This window comes from Esox lucius, chromosome 24 (genome assembly GCF_011004845.1).
Source record: "Esox lucius isolate fEsoLuc1 chromosome 24, fEsoLuc1.pri, whole genome shotgun sequence".
NCBI classification, from domain to species: Eukaryota; Metazoa; Chordata; class Actinopteri; order Esociformes; family Esocidae; genus Esox; species Esox lucius.
The window spans coordinates 4,050,722-4,066,172 of record NC_047592.1 but is presented as its reverse complement, the minus strand read 5'-3'; the positions used below and the strand labels follow the sequence as shown (position 1 = coordinate 4,066,172).

Here is a 15,451-nt window from a genome sequence, read left to right as displayed (position 1 = left end):
AAATCTTAGAAAAATGTGTTTCCCAACAACTGAATGTCTTCCTAAAGACAAAAAACATTTATGAAATATTCCAGTCTGGTTTTAGATCTCATCATAGTACTGAGACTGCACTCGTGAAGGTAACAAATGACCTTCTAATGGCCTCAGACAAAGGTTCCGCATCCGTCCTGTTGCTTCTTGATCTTAGTGCTGCTTTTGACACTATTGATCACTCCCTTCTCTTAGAGAGACTGGAAACCAATATTGGGCTACGTGGACATGTTCTAGCCTGGTTTAAATCTTATTTATCTGAAAGATATCAGTTCGTTAGTGTGGGTGGCATATCCTCTGACAAGTCAAAGGTATGCTTTGGAGTTCCTCAAGGCTCGGTTCTGGGCCCATTACTTTTCTCACTATACATGCTCCCTCTGGGCGATGTAATCCGAAATCACAATATTAACTTTCACTGTTATGCTGATGACACACAGTTATATATTTCAATGAAGCATGGAGAAGCCCCTAAATTAGCTATTTTAGAAGCATGCGTTTCAGATATTAGGAAGTGGATGACAGAGAATTTCTTGCTCTTAAACTCAAATAAAACAGAAATGCTCCTTTTAGGACCCAAAAAACAAAGAGCGTTGTTAGCAGATCTCACTGTGAACCTCGACGGCTGCATGGTCGTATCCCAAAAAACTGTAAAAAACCTTGGCGTCACCCTTGACCCTGACCTCGCTTTTGAAGAACATATAAAATATGTCTCAAGAGTTGCTTATTTTCATCTTCGAAACATCGCAAAAATTAGAAACTTTCTATCAAAAACTGATGCAGAAAAATTAATTCATGCTTTCGTTACTTCTAGATTAGATTACTGCAATGCTCTTCTCTCTGGTTATCCAGACAAATTAATAAATAAACTTCAATTAGTGCTGCACACAGCTGCTAGAATCCTAACTAGAACAAAAAAATTTGAACACATTACTCCTGTCCTGGCATCCTTACATTGGCTGCCTGTTAGGGTTAGGGCTGATTTTAAGGTTTTACTCTTAACCTATAAATCAATACATGGACTTGCTCCTACTTACCTTGCTGAAATGATCCAGCCATACATACCTACACGTAACCTTAGATCGCAAGATGCAGGCCTTTTAATTGTACCTAGAATTTCTAAACAAACAGTTGGCGGCAGGGCCTTTTCTCATAGAGCTCCACTCCTGTGGAATGATCTGCCAATTAAGGTTAGAAATGCAAACTCAGTGCAAACTTTCAAGTGTCTACTAAAAACTCATCTCTACAGCACGGTTTATAATTAGGTGTAGCCTGGCCCGGGGGCGTGAGGGTGACCAGTAGGCTTGATACTGTCCACCCTTGCTGTCTTGCCAGGTGGGCTCTCGTCGCCACTGGGATGCCCTCCCTCCAATGCCCTTCGGGGGAAGAGTCACTGGCTTGTTGTTGACTCTCTATTGCGCACTTGTGCAGTTGGGCTGTACGCTGCTAGCAATACTCGGCCCTCATTCAGGGGGGTTGCGGTTGGTGGGTGTCCCTTTGGTTGATGCCTGGCAATGTGGTTGGATTGATTTCCTGCCTGTTGGGCCCTGTCCGGGGCCTCCCCCGGGTAGGGCCACAGTGTCACCGGACCCCCCCGTCTCAGTTTCCAAGGTGTTACGCTGCTATATTATTGTGCTGGGGGACATGAGGGATGTACTACTAACTTTTCTCCGTTACCTCCAATTTTAAATTTTAGAAGGAGATGAGGTCCTGGTCCACACCGGCGGATTACCTGGTTTGGGGGGACCGTTGCTGTTCCTGTCCTTGTCCACCTGGTCATACTTCTGACCTAGTCTAAAATCGAATATACTCTGGATTTAGCCAAGAGAAATTTATTTATTATTCCAATTGGACTCTTAATATCTCACCCGGCACAGCCAGAAGAGGACTGGTCACCCCTCTGAGCCTGGGTCCTCTCTAGGTTTCTTCCTAAAATTCGACCTTCTTAGGGAGTTTTTCCTAGCCACTGAAATTCAACACTGCTGTTGTTTGCTCCTTGGGGTTTAAGGCCGGGTGTCTCTGTAAAGCACTTTGTGACAACTGCTGTTGTAAAAAGCGCTTTATAAATAAATTTTGATTGATTGATTGATTGATAAAGGTGTGTGGGTGAGAAGGGTTTCATTCCATTTTCCTATTCCTTTTGCAGTAATTGAGACATTATTTGGACGACAATAAATATTGTTTTTAAATGAAAAGAAAATCAAAGGACGTCCAGATTTAAACCGGGGTCATCTTGGTCAGTAGTTGGTGACACCACACCACAGCACTACTGAAGTTATTCAACATGAAACATTTCTAGTTCAATTTCTTAGTAGAGCTCGTTGTTTGAAAGTATCGATACAGGCACTCTGGCGCCGGAGAACTGTGTAAACATGCGCTTTGCAACAAGCAATTTTAAACGAGTTTCAACTAACCGTGCTAATTTCAAACAACTGTCACATAGCTAACTCTCCCCATCTTTGTTTGACGGTAACTATGGTTGTCTGTCTTTTGTTCTCACTGTTCCTCTTCACTGTTACAATGTGGATGATTTATGTTACGGGTCTCTATATTATCCCAACCCACTCTCTTCCTTTTGCGTACATATAACACGGGTTCACACAAGTCTTTTCGTGAGATAATATTTTTATACCGGTGAGTTACATAGCGGTCCAACTGCTGTACTGTTAGCAGTTTTAAACCTATTCATGTGTATTGTGTTCTTACCTCCTGTTAACAGTTTTAATTTTATTTGTCTGTGTTTTCTTGTTACGTCCTGAGTTCAATTTGTCCCTCAGGTTCCTGTACTGATCTAGTACTAGTGGCTTGAGTTGGGGTGTTCTGGCGTTTAAATTAACGCAAACACACATCGTTTTTGTAGCCCATTCAATAGGCAAAAATAGTTGTATTTTTCCAAAACCTTGTCTCAGTGATAAGTCATCTTTTTTTTATCAGTTAATCTGGTTGCCTTTTCACTATCCATTAAGTGTAATTGTTCTTTTTCTATGCTTTCAATTTGTACAGTTATGGTTATAGACACACTTCACCACCCAACACTCGTATTTTGAGTGTAATTAATTTGCCAAAAACAGACAAAACACTAAACAAAGTTGAAGATGAATTTGACTGATAGCATTATTATTATTCTTTTATTCTTCAAATTTTCCATAGATATTATGACAAAATCGTCCTTTTGAATTATTTTGGCCATGATAATCGTGTAGTGAAAATCTGATATTGTGACAGCCCTAATTCAGAAGAGTAAACAAATACAAGCTTATCTGAAGATCAACGTGATCCTGGGAACAGCAACGAATTGAACATCCTTTCTTTCATGTTGACAACAGCACTACAAACATATTGGGGGGTGCATATTGGGCTGGCGTCATCCTGGGGGAAGTTATTGGCATAGTGGATTTCCTTGTTCTGCTGCATTCCTGCAACATCCTCTGGCATGTTGGCTCACATTGACTTCCTGGTTAAGAGAGGGGGGTGTAAAGAAGCGGACAGGTTTCAGTGAGACGTTCCCGACTCCAAAGGGAGTAGCGGTGGCACATGGTTGGAAAGTGGAATTGGGAGGAAAACTGACAGGGAAAACTGACCGGGAAAACTGACAGGGAAATCCTTGGGTGTGCTGCAAGACATGTTGAACCCATCCTATAATGACGGCATTCCCAGATTTTTGTCCACAAGATATTATTGTGAATGAAGAAGAGGTGGAGCAAAGTAAAAAGAGTGAGAGGAAAGAGGGAAATTATAAAGGGGATGAGGAATGCAGTGAAGCAGAAGACTGTGATTTTGACTGTGCAACTTATAAATGTCACCCTGTAACATTTTTGCAACGACAAAAACATAGCGAGTATTTTTTTTTCGTGCAATTAGTTAAATGTGATGAGTGTTCTGTGGTTGATGTGTTTTCAACATGTGGTCATGATGTTCATGTTCCTTATTAAATGACATTCAATGAGAACAGATCAGTGTGACAGTGTGGATGGTTTCCTCAGTATATTACATTTAATGGGAAAATATTAATATCACAGGGAAGAGCCCACATAGTCCCCCCCCAAAACATCCTGACTCTTTACTCTTAATAAAACCAACACTTCCTTATCTGACCCCCAAAACATCCTCACACTTCACTCTTAATAAAACCAACACTTCCTTATCTGACCCCCAAAACATCATGACTCTTCACTCTTAATAAAACCAACACTTCCTTATCTGACCCCCAAACATCCTGACTCTTCACAGGTGACAAGCCCACAGAGGGTGACCAAACTCCCCAGTCCAACCTCTCGCTGGCAACAATGTGTCCTCACATTGAGGAAACTGCCACAGGCTCTGGATTTGTAACCGGGCTGTCCGGCGCTATCAGGATCAGTTATTGCCACTCCGACCTCAATCCCTCCAACAGGGGGAGAATGCATTTTGAAATGTGTAAAGGGAGAACCACAGGGGATGTGCTCTAGAGACACAAACAGGTCTACCTCTGCCTTCCTGAACCGGCTCCACAACGTGTAAATCCACTTGTCATTTTGAGGACCTCCTCGGGACAAGAGGTCTACGCCCTCACTGAGGCCACCCGGAATGTGTGAGGCCGTCAGCAAGTGTAGGTGTTCGTGAGTCCAACTCCACAATTCCTCCACCAATGATGGAGTAGAGGAGATCTGACTCCTCCTTGGCGATTGATGTAGGCCACCGTCGTTCTGACCACACCAACACACTACAATCCCGTTTCATTGCAGAGAAGTGGCGCAGGACCAACAGAACCGCTTTCAGGCTGTTTCTATGTACATCTGACCGAGGCCACACCCCACTTATCACCTGGCTCTGACACGCCAGCCAACCAGTCATCAAGGCATCTGTTCACATCAGAATGTGAGACCCTGCCTACAGGTCGAATACTGAGAAGAGCGACTAGACACTCTGCCCACAGGTCGGAAACAGAGAAGAGAAACTAGACACCCTGCCCACAGGTCGAAAATTGAGAAGAGAGACTAGACACCCTGCCCACAGGTCAAAAACAGAGAAGAGAGACTAGACACCCTGCCCACAGGTCGAAAACAGAGAAGAGAGACTAGACACCCTGCCCACAGGTCGAAAAAAGAGAAGAGAGACTAGACACCCTGCCCACAGGTCAAAAACAGAGAAGAGAGACTAGACACCCTGCCCACAGGTTGAAAACAGAGAAGAGAGACTAGACACCCTGCCCACAGGTCAAAAACAGAGAAGAGAGACTAGACACCCTGCCCACAGGTCAAAAACAAAGTAGAGAGACTTGACACGTTGCCCACATGTCGAAAACAGAGAAGAGAGACTAGGCACCCTGCTCACAGGTCGAAAACAGAATAGAGACTAGACACCCTGCCCACAGGTCGAAAGCAGAGAAGAGAGACTAGACACCCTGCCCACAGGTCAAAAACAGAGAAGAGAGACTAGACACCCTGCCCACAGGTCAAAAACAGAGAAGAGAGACTAGACACCCTGCCCACAGGTCGAAAACAGAGAAGAGCCACTAGTAAGGCATCTATTTGTGTGTCTGACACACTTACCACCATGGAGAAAGTGTCCAACTGGAGACCCAGATAAACCACTTGTCAACATGGCCATGGTGCACTCTTTGCCCAATTCACTACAAAACCCAGGCTCAACAGGTGCAGAACCAGAGTGGCAGTGTGCATCATAGCCAACTCAGCTGAGCTTGCCAGAACTAAAAAGAACAAAAAAAACATATCCCAGTCTTTTTTTTTTATTGGCAAGTCTAAGATGGCCAAAAGAACACAGACACTGGACAGAGGAAGAACTCTGCCTAAAAGGTCAGTATCCCAGAGTCGCCTCTCCACTGTTGATGTTGAGACTGGTGTTTTGTGTGTACTTTTTAATGAAGCTGCCTGCTGAGAACCTGTGACGCGACTGTTTCTCAAACTAGACACTCTAATGTATTTGTCCTCTTGCTCAGTTGTGCATCGGGGCCTCCCACTCTTTCTATTCTGGTTAGAGTCAGTTTGCGCTGTTCCCTGAAGTGAGTAGGACAAAATGTTGTACGGGATCTTCAGTTATTTGACAATTTCCCGCATGGAACAGCCTTCATTTCTCTGAACAAGAATAGACTGACAAGTTTCCTTAAGAAAGTTATTTGTTACTGGCCATTTTGAGCTTGTAATTGAACCCACAAATGCTGATCCTACAGATGCAGAACTAGTCTGAAGAAGCACAGATTTATTGCTTCTTTAATCAGCACAACAGTTTTCAGCTAGTATACAGGTGCTGGTCATAAAATGTGAATATCATCAAACAGTTGATTTATTTCAGTAATTCCATTCAAAAAGTGAAACTTGTATAATGTATACATTCATTCCACACAGACTGATATATTTCAAATGTTTATTTCTTTTAATGTTGCTGATTATAACTGACAACTAGTGAAAACCCAAAATTTAGTATCTCAGAAAATTTGAATATTGTGAAAAGGTTCAATATTGAAGACATCTGGTGCCACACTCTAATCAGCTAATCAAAACACCTGCAAAGGCCTTTAAATGGTCTCTCAGTCTAGTTATGTAGGCTACACAATCATGGGGAAGACAGCTGTCCAAAAGACGACCATTGACACCTTGCACAAGAAGGGCAAGACACAAATGGTCATTGCTAAAAAGGCTGGCTGTTCACAGAGCTCTGTGTCCAAGCACATTAATAGAGAGGCAAATGGAAGGAAAGATGTGGTAGAAAAAAGTGTACAAGCAATAGGTATAACCACACCCTGGAGAGGATTTTGAAACAAAACCCATTCAAAAATGTGGGGGAGATTCACAAAGATTGGACTGCAGCTGGAGTCAGTGCTTCAAGAACCTCCATGCACAGATGTATGCAAGACATGGGTTTCAGCTGTCGCATTCCTTGTGTCAAGGCACTCTTGAACAAGACACAGCGTCAGAAGCATTTCGCCTGGGCTAAAGACAAAAAGGACTGGACTGCTGCTGAGTTATGTTCTCTGATGAAAGTAAATTTAGCATTTCCTTTGGAAATCAAGGTCCCAGAGTCTGGAGGAAGAGAGGAGATGCACAGAATCCACGTTGCTTGAAGTCCAGTGTAAAGTTTCCACAGTCAGTGATGGTTTGGGGTACCATGTCATCTGCTGGTGTTGGTCCACTGTGTTTTCTGAGGTCCAAGGTCAACGCAGCCGTCTACCACGAAGGTTTAGAGCACTTCATGCTTCCTGCTGCTGACCAACTTTATGGAGATGCAGATTTCATTTTCCTACAGGACTTGACACCTGCACACAGTGCCAAAGCTACCAGTACCTGGTTTAAGGACCATGGTACCCCTGTTCTTAATTGGCCAGCAAACTCGCCTGACCTTAACCCTATAGAAAATCTATGGGGTATTGTGAAGAGGAAGATGTGATATGCCAGATCCAACAATGCAGAAGAGCTGAAGGCCACTATCAGAGCAACCTGGGCTCTCATAACACCTGAGCAGTGCCACAGACTGATCGACTCCATGCCACGCCGCATTGCTGCAGTAATTCAGGCAAAAGGAGTCCCAACTAAGTATTGAGTGCTGTACATGCTCATACTTTTCATGTTCATACTTTTCAGTTGGCCAACATTTCTAAAAATCATTTTTTTGTATTGGTATTAAGTAATATTGTAATTTTCTGAGATACTGAATTTGGGATTTTCATTAGTTGTCAGTTATAATCATCACAATCAAAAGAAATAAACATTTTAAATATAGCAGTCTGTGTCTAATGAATGAATATAATATACAAGTTTAACTTTTTGAATGGAATTACTGAAATATATCAACATTTTGATGATATTCTAATTTTATGACCAGCACCTGTATACTTAACTTGACAATTAATTCCTGTTGTCTATGGTAATGTATATTTCATGAACTGAAAAACTAAAATATTGGGCAGAATTAATGATTTGTTTGTGCATTCGAACACCATATCGACAAAACATCACACTTGGAAACTGAGATGGGATGGATTTGGAAACATGCTGTGATAGAATAACTTTTAGGACACAATACAGTGTTGATGGTTCCAGTGACATAGTTTTATTTACAAAATAACAGGATCCTTTTGTTTACAGCAATATCATTAAATTCAGGCACAAAAGCATAAGGGGTATATTATATCACTAATTATATTATATGCCAGGATACAGAACATTAGCATGGTAAGCTGGCAAAAGATGATTTTAGTGTGAAAGATGTGAAATGAGAGGGTGGGTCAGCAGAGGAGAGAGGGCTATAATCAATAAATCAATCAATCAAATTTTATTTGTAAAGCGCCTTACAACAGCCAAAAGGTGCACAAGGCGCTTTCCATTAAAAGCTTCAGTAGACAACAGAATATAAACAATATTAAAACATATAAAAATATAAGATAAATAAAGAAAAATGTATATGTACATATATATACACATACACCCGCATACGCATATACACACACATACACACACATACACACACATACACATACATACACACAAATACATACACATACATACACATACACACACATACACATAAAATACATAAAATGAGCAGTCGAGTCAGAGATTACGTGTTAAAAGCCTGTCTGAACAGATGTGTTTTCAACTGCGCTTTAAAAACACTGAACACGGTGATGTTTCGCAGCGATGGTGGTAAAGCGTTCCACAGAGTTGGGCCCTGAACTGCAAATGATCGGCCTCCAAACTTTTTGTATTTGAATTTGGGAACGACCAGAGAGGTGTGTTCAGAGGAGCGGAGAGCTCTAGCAGGTTGGTAGACCGTTACTAATTCGGCGAGGTAGGCCGGGGCCAGACCATTGATGGCCTTGAATACAAACAGCAGGACCTTGTACTCCACCCTAAACCGCACCGGAAGCCAATGGAGCGAGCAGAGGACTGGGGTGATGTGTGAGCGTTTGGAGGTGTTTGAGAGGAGACGTGCTGCTGCATTTTGTACCAGTTGAAGCCGATTGAGGAGTGATTTATTAAGTCCAGTGTAGAGGGCATTACAGTAGTCAATCCTCGAGCTGATGAAGGCATGAATGGCTTTTTCAAGGTCAGCTTGGGACAAGAACGTTTTGACCTTATTAAGAAGCCTTAGCTGGTAAAAGCTCGCCTTAACAACCGCACTAATCTGTTTATCAAATTGCATACTTTTGTCAAAAATAACACCCAGGTTACGCACAGTGGGTGCAAACTGGGGTGTGAGAGGGCCAAAACTAGGAGAACTGCAGGGTGAATCCGGGCTAAACAGAATGTATTCAGTCTTACCTTCATTCAAGTAAAGGAAATTCTGAGAGAGCCACAGTTTAATGTCCTGAATTGAGTTATGGAGAGGTTCAAAATATTCAAAATGTTTGACTCAGGGCTGGAACTTGGATTTTGTTGAAGAACATTTTCTTAATTCTCTCTTGACATAACTGGCTCATTGGATAATATGTGACCTTTACAGAGATGTAAAGACACAATCCACATTTATTTATGTTTTAGTCAAGAATCAGTTTAATAAGTATAAAACAATAAATGCAGCAATGGCAGATTTCCAGTGTACTAATTGACATGTTGTGGATCTATACTTAACATGTTTTGTTCTGGTCTTAACTTGAGACTCACTCACAAAAACACATTTAATTTGGCAGTATAATTCTTATTACTCAACTATAACTTGCAATATTATTTAACCATTAAAACTCTTATTATTTAACTAAACTCACTCTTAAAATAGGAATCAACTCTGACTCAACAGAAAGAAACAGACAGAAACCCCATCACATTTTATTACAATCACATTAATTCATTCACGTCATCACAATCTAATTAATTCACGTCATCACAATCACATTCATTCACGTCATCACAATCGCATTAATTCACACGTCATCACATTCATTCATTCACACGTCATCACATTCATTCATTCGCACGTCATTACATTCACAATCACATTCATTCACGTCATCACAATCAAATTCATCCCCCTCACCACAATCATCCATTTCTTCTCTTTGCCTTTTTCTGTCTTTGTCTCCTTCCACCTCCTTCACTAGTCGTCTCTTCCTCTTAATGTCTTTTACATTTCTGGGACACTCGTCTGGAAACACTTTGACAGGGTTTGGATTTGTACTGTAAGCCTTTGCCAATTCTTCCTCAAGATCTTTTAAGGTTATCAGTGGAGGTTTGACACTCTTTTCATTTTTACCCCAGTATCCTTGGGCGATCCACTTCTTTGTATTGCGGTTGTAACAGCAGAAGGCGGTCCACATGGAAGACGGAATGTTCACTTTGTTCAGATAGTTATTCCCAGGAACCGCTCCGGTCACCAGGTTGGCTTTTAGTTTTCCGTTGGCATCTATACAGTTGCTCTCAAGGATTTTCTTGACACTGCATTCCATCTTCCTCCAGCTGACTCTGTTGAAGGAACTTGCCTGGGGAACAGCGTTGGTCAGGGTGAACGTGGACTTCTTGGCATCTATATCAGCAGCATATTGACATGGAAGAAGGTGACCTCTGTCCATACTTAAATTGTTTTTTTCGTAGTCTGCGTCCACAGCCTGGTTTGTTAAATTGATGCTTTTGACCTCCATGTAATCATTATTTTTGTTACCTTCAAGCTAGAGGGAAAATTCCAAAACAAGATCATGATGTAATTAATTCCTAATGTCATGTATGAACTTATTTAGAAATATTTTTTCATTCTATCCACACTTGAAATAAGTGCATTAAATACATTTTTGCCTTGAAGTTGGTGTTACATTCTAAAAAAAACAAACAAATGAATGTTATTTTCTAAATCTAAAAAGGTGCTGGTTTCATTACTCTCGATGGGACTCAAACTGACCGTTTCCCTGCATACAAATACCTGGGCTCATGGACCGATGAACATATTACTTATTGGGAAAACATTTACATAAACCTGTTAGAATTTGGAGGATGAAAATTGTCTTTCTATATAGAAATAAGTCATGCCTTACATTATCTAGCAGAAAACAAATTGTTTAGTTGTCTTTCGTGCAGGTTATTGATTATGCTGACATTATTGATATGAATGTTTCTAGTTCTGATTCCAAACCTCTCCACATAGTTTATCATAGTGGTTTACACTTTATTACAAGTGATTGTTTCTGTACACATCATTGCACTCATATTGGAAAGTAGGTTAGCCCTCTTTGAAGTCTCATACATTCATACATTTCACACATTTTGTTTTTTAGGCTCTCCAACAGAAATTAACACCATACATTATTTCTCTGCTAAATCTCCACTGAGTAAGGTATATCAGCCGTTACGTTTTCTGCATCTTACATTTGGAATACATAGACATAATTTGAAAATAATTTTAAACTGAATTAATTTTTGCCTCAATGGCAATTCAAAAGGATAATAGAGGAATCCTTCCATGAAGAAAGTGTTTGTGTCTTATGAATTGTGTGTTCATGTTTTCTTTTTGGTGGGGGGGTGCTCCCAACACTTCATATTAAAAACTGCAGGTCTCATCCACAAAAGAGACCTCGGTTCTCAACATGACCTCCCCAGTAAAAATAAAGGTTAAATATTATATAGATTTTTAAATATCAGAGGTGTGTTACCAAATGCAAATGTTGAATTCATACAAATGAGGCCTACCTGGGGCTCAATCATCCAGGCTTGACTTGGTCTCCCTTTCACAGCACCAGTGAACTTGTAGGCTGAGAACACAGGGATCCTGTTGGTCGTGTCGTAGAGAGTCGCAAACCTGTAGGTGTTTTGGTACTTCTGGCAGATCGGCTTGTAGCGGGTCTGGTTCTGGACCTTCCCATCCTTCAATATAGTTGGAATATTAGGAGTCTTCTTATTCAGAAAGAATTCCTCACACTGAGAGAAATTGCTCACCACATGAGAGACTCCAAGAGTGGGTAGAGAGAGAAAAAAGAGAGCAGAGAAAAGTTTCATCACCCCCATCATCACCTGAAGACTGAACACCTCAGAGACAAAGATGAAGTAACAGAGACCAGTTGGTAGACTGAAGACTGAACACCTCAGAGACAAAGATGAAGTAACAGAGACCAGTTGGTAGACTGAAGACTGAACACCTCAGAGACAAAGATGAAGTAACAGAGACCAGTTTGTAGACTGAAGACTGAACACCTCAGAGACAAAGATGAAGTAACAGAGACCAGTTGGTAGACTGAAGACTGAACACCTCAGAGACAAAGATGAAGTAACAGAGACCAGTTGGTAGACTGAAGACTGAACACCTCAGAGACAAAGATGAAGTAACAGAGACCAGTTGGTAGACTGAAGACTGTAGTTCCAAGTCAGGACAGGCTGCTTAAATAGTTTATCTGAGAGTTCCAGTGTCTTTGAAAAGGTTTGAATTTGCATGAACTTCTTCCTGGAACATGTTAGCAAGAACATGTTGACTTTTAACAAAATTACCATAAATAGATTATCTGTGAAATTATAATGTATATATTTTTTTATCTTTAGCCCTATGGGTTTCTGCAGGGAATTATCACAATGTGACTCTAGTTGTGACTTTATTTACAGATTTTCAGGCACCCCAAAACCCCTCGACCAACAAATAGATGGGACCAACAACAGGGTCAGAGGTCAGCGATGAGTGACAATGCCCCAGGAGGCCACCCTGACAACATTCCCTAAACATTTTCTTGCTGAAATATTTACTGTGATGATGTCTGGGAGAAGATGAGTTTAAGCTACTTAAACAATAAAATGTCCGTGGCCTGCGATAAAATACTTTCCAGGGTAACTTACCCTCAAATAAAAAACACAGAAAATGTGTCCAGTGTGCCCTACAGGCCAGTCCTCCTCCTCCTCCCTCACTCCCCACCAGGAGACCAGGAGGCCTGAGTCCTCCTCTTCCTCCCTCACTCCCCACCAGAAGACCAGGAGGCCTGAGTCCTCCTCTTCCTCCCTCACTCCCCACCAGAAGACCAGGAGGTCTGAGTCCTCCTCTCCCTCCCTCACTCCCCACGAAGGAGACCAGGAGGCCTGAGTCCTCCTCTTCCTCCCTCACTCCCCACCAGAAGACCAGGAGGCCTGAGTCCTCCTCTTCCTCCCTCACTCCCCACCAGAAGACCAGGAGGCCTGAGTCCTCCTCTTCCTCCCTCACTCCCCACCAGGAGACCAGGAGGCCTGATCACCATGCAGTTTCCATGGAATCGGCCTAATGTCAACATGATTCATGTTGACATACTGAAGATGCAAATATAAACTTCCCCTTAGAAAATAGAATCAATATGTCTTCTAACCACGCTGTCTCTCCCCCTACTTTCACTCCTGCTGTCTCTCCCCCTGGTCTTTCTCATGTTGTCTCTCCCCCTAATTTCACTCCTGCTGTTTCTCCCCCTGGTCTCTCTCATGTTGTCTCTCCCCCTGGTCTCTCTCCTGTTGTCTCTCTCCTGCTGTCTCTCCCCCTGGTCTCTGTCCTGTTGTCTCTCCCCCGGGTCTCTCTCCTGTTGTCTTTCCCCCTGGTCTCTCTCCTGTTGTCTCTCCCTCGAATTTCACTCCTGCTGTCTCCCCCCCTGGTCTCCCTCTCCTGGTCTGTTCCCCTAGTCTCCCTCCTGGTGTCTCTCCCTCTAGCCTCCCTCCACAGCTTTTGTTTCCCCCTAGTCTCCCACCTGTTGTTTCTCCCCTTAGTCTCCCTCCTGTTGTCTCTCCCCCTAGTCTCCCTCCTCTGCTCTTGTCTCCCCCTAATCCAACTCCTCTAAGAGGCACTGTCTCTTATTCCAACAATAAGGGTGTAGTATATGGCCATTATACCACAGATGAGGCCTGTTATTAAGTGCAACTTACATACGATCTCATCAACCATAACGTCAAAATAACACCCAGTTTTCTACTAGTCTCACTTCTATTTCTCTCAATGGTACATGCAAAGGAATATGGCCACTTGAGGCTGGCTGCAAAAGGGCGCAATCTCCATAGATCTCTATGGCAAAATGCCCAACTTTACAGCAGAAATAAACATGTTTACAGCCTGATTCAAAAATGATTTTGGTGTATATTGCTTATTTCCCCCTTTTTGACCACTGTGGGGAGGAGAATCTTTTGACAACGAATCTGTTGAAATTATATGAAGTCTTGTGATTAGCGGGGCGTGGCCTATTGAGTGAGAGGTGTGGTGCTGGCACCCTCACTCGTGTCACTCTTAGCGGTGTCCTTTTGCTATCGCCTCAGCTTACATTATAACCAGGAGAATCAGACAGACAGACAAAGTTCACAGAGAGTGACAACAAAGTTGAACAGGTAGAACCAAACAAACAAGTGAAAACAAGGAAAACATTCTGTTGAATGAGGGTCAAGACAGTGACAACTGACAAAATGCATAGAAAGACAATACATAACAGCAGTATAACAGACTCAGATGCACAGACACTGGTTTTTAACATATTGTACTGTATGTGTGCATTTGTTATAAACATGTGCTCTTTAAAAAGTAGTGAGCATCAAAGCCATAATTATAATATATTGGGAGGGACACACATCCACCCCAATATTCAACTATGCTCAAAATGCCCCCACCCCCCAATATTTTCGTATAAAAAAAACGAAGAAAATACTCTATACTACTGTCAACCATGCATTGTCATTCAAAATATTAATTAGCAAATGTAGTCATTATCATAACGGAACTAAAAAAAATGCCATTATTATTACTAACAGTTCTAGCATAATGGTGTACTGCAATTCTGCTTGTTGTTTGTCCAAGTGGTGTTGCCGTACCCCAGCAGAACTGACTGCTGTGGGAAAGTATAACCGAATGTCAAATGCTGTAATGTCTCTCTATTTCATTACTTTCAATTATATTATTTGGAAAGTGGAAAGCTATAATGGAATATGAGTGTTAAGTATGTTTTGATAGTGTCAGTAAGTGCATGGAAACCAATGTTTTTGTTGAAAACGTGCCGAATTGAGAGCTACTCTATTAACCATCACTAGTAACGTTAGCTTTCACAGCTAAGCTACCTGGAAAGTCAGTTAGTGTCTGTTTGAATGAAGTTGATATGAAGGAGGTACAGTGATGTGAGTAGAAGAAGACCTGAGAGTACAGGTGGGTATGTTGATATGAAGGAGGTACAGTGAGGTGAATAGAAGGAGACCTGAGAGTACAGGTGGGTATGTTGATATGAAGGAGGTACAGTGAGGTGAATAGAAGGAGACCTGAGAGTACAGGTGGGTATGTTGATATGAAGGAGGTACAGTGAGGTGAATAGAAGACCTGAGAGTACAGGTGGGTATGTTGATATGAAGGAGTGATGTGATTAATAGAAGATGTTCTGGTAATGATACGAGTGACAGAGTTCTGAACCAGTTGAAGTTTTAATGTACGTTTGAGAGGAAGACAGAAGAAAAGAAAGTTACAGTAATAGGTAAAGGATGTAACCAGGGTGTGAATGAGAATGGCTGTACTAGTGGGTGTGAGAGATGGACGGAGA

General features: G+C 41.8%; 1 protein-coding gene across 1 annotated transcript in view; it reads right to left on the bottom strand.

Annotated features, from left to right (window-relative positions):
- LOC117593969 overlaps positions 1-13,827 on the bottom strand; it is a 51,746-nt gene extending 37,919 nt beyond the window's left edge. Inside the window, exons 1-4 of the mRNA XM_034290782.1 lie at positions 13,809-13,827; positions 12,981-13,148; positions 11,637-11,893; positions 9,997-10,591 (exon numbers count right to left, since the gene is read on the bottom strand). Of these exons, the coding sequence (XP_034146673.1) occupies positions 9,997-10,591; positions 11,637-11,893; positions 12,981-13,148; positions 13,809-13,827 (1,039 nt within the window). The remainder of the gene's footprint in view (positions 1-9,996; positions 10,592-11,636; positions 11,894-12,980; positions 13,149-13,808) is intronic.
- Between the last annotated feature and the right edge of the window lie 1,624 nt (positions 13,828-15,451).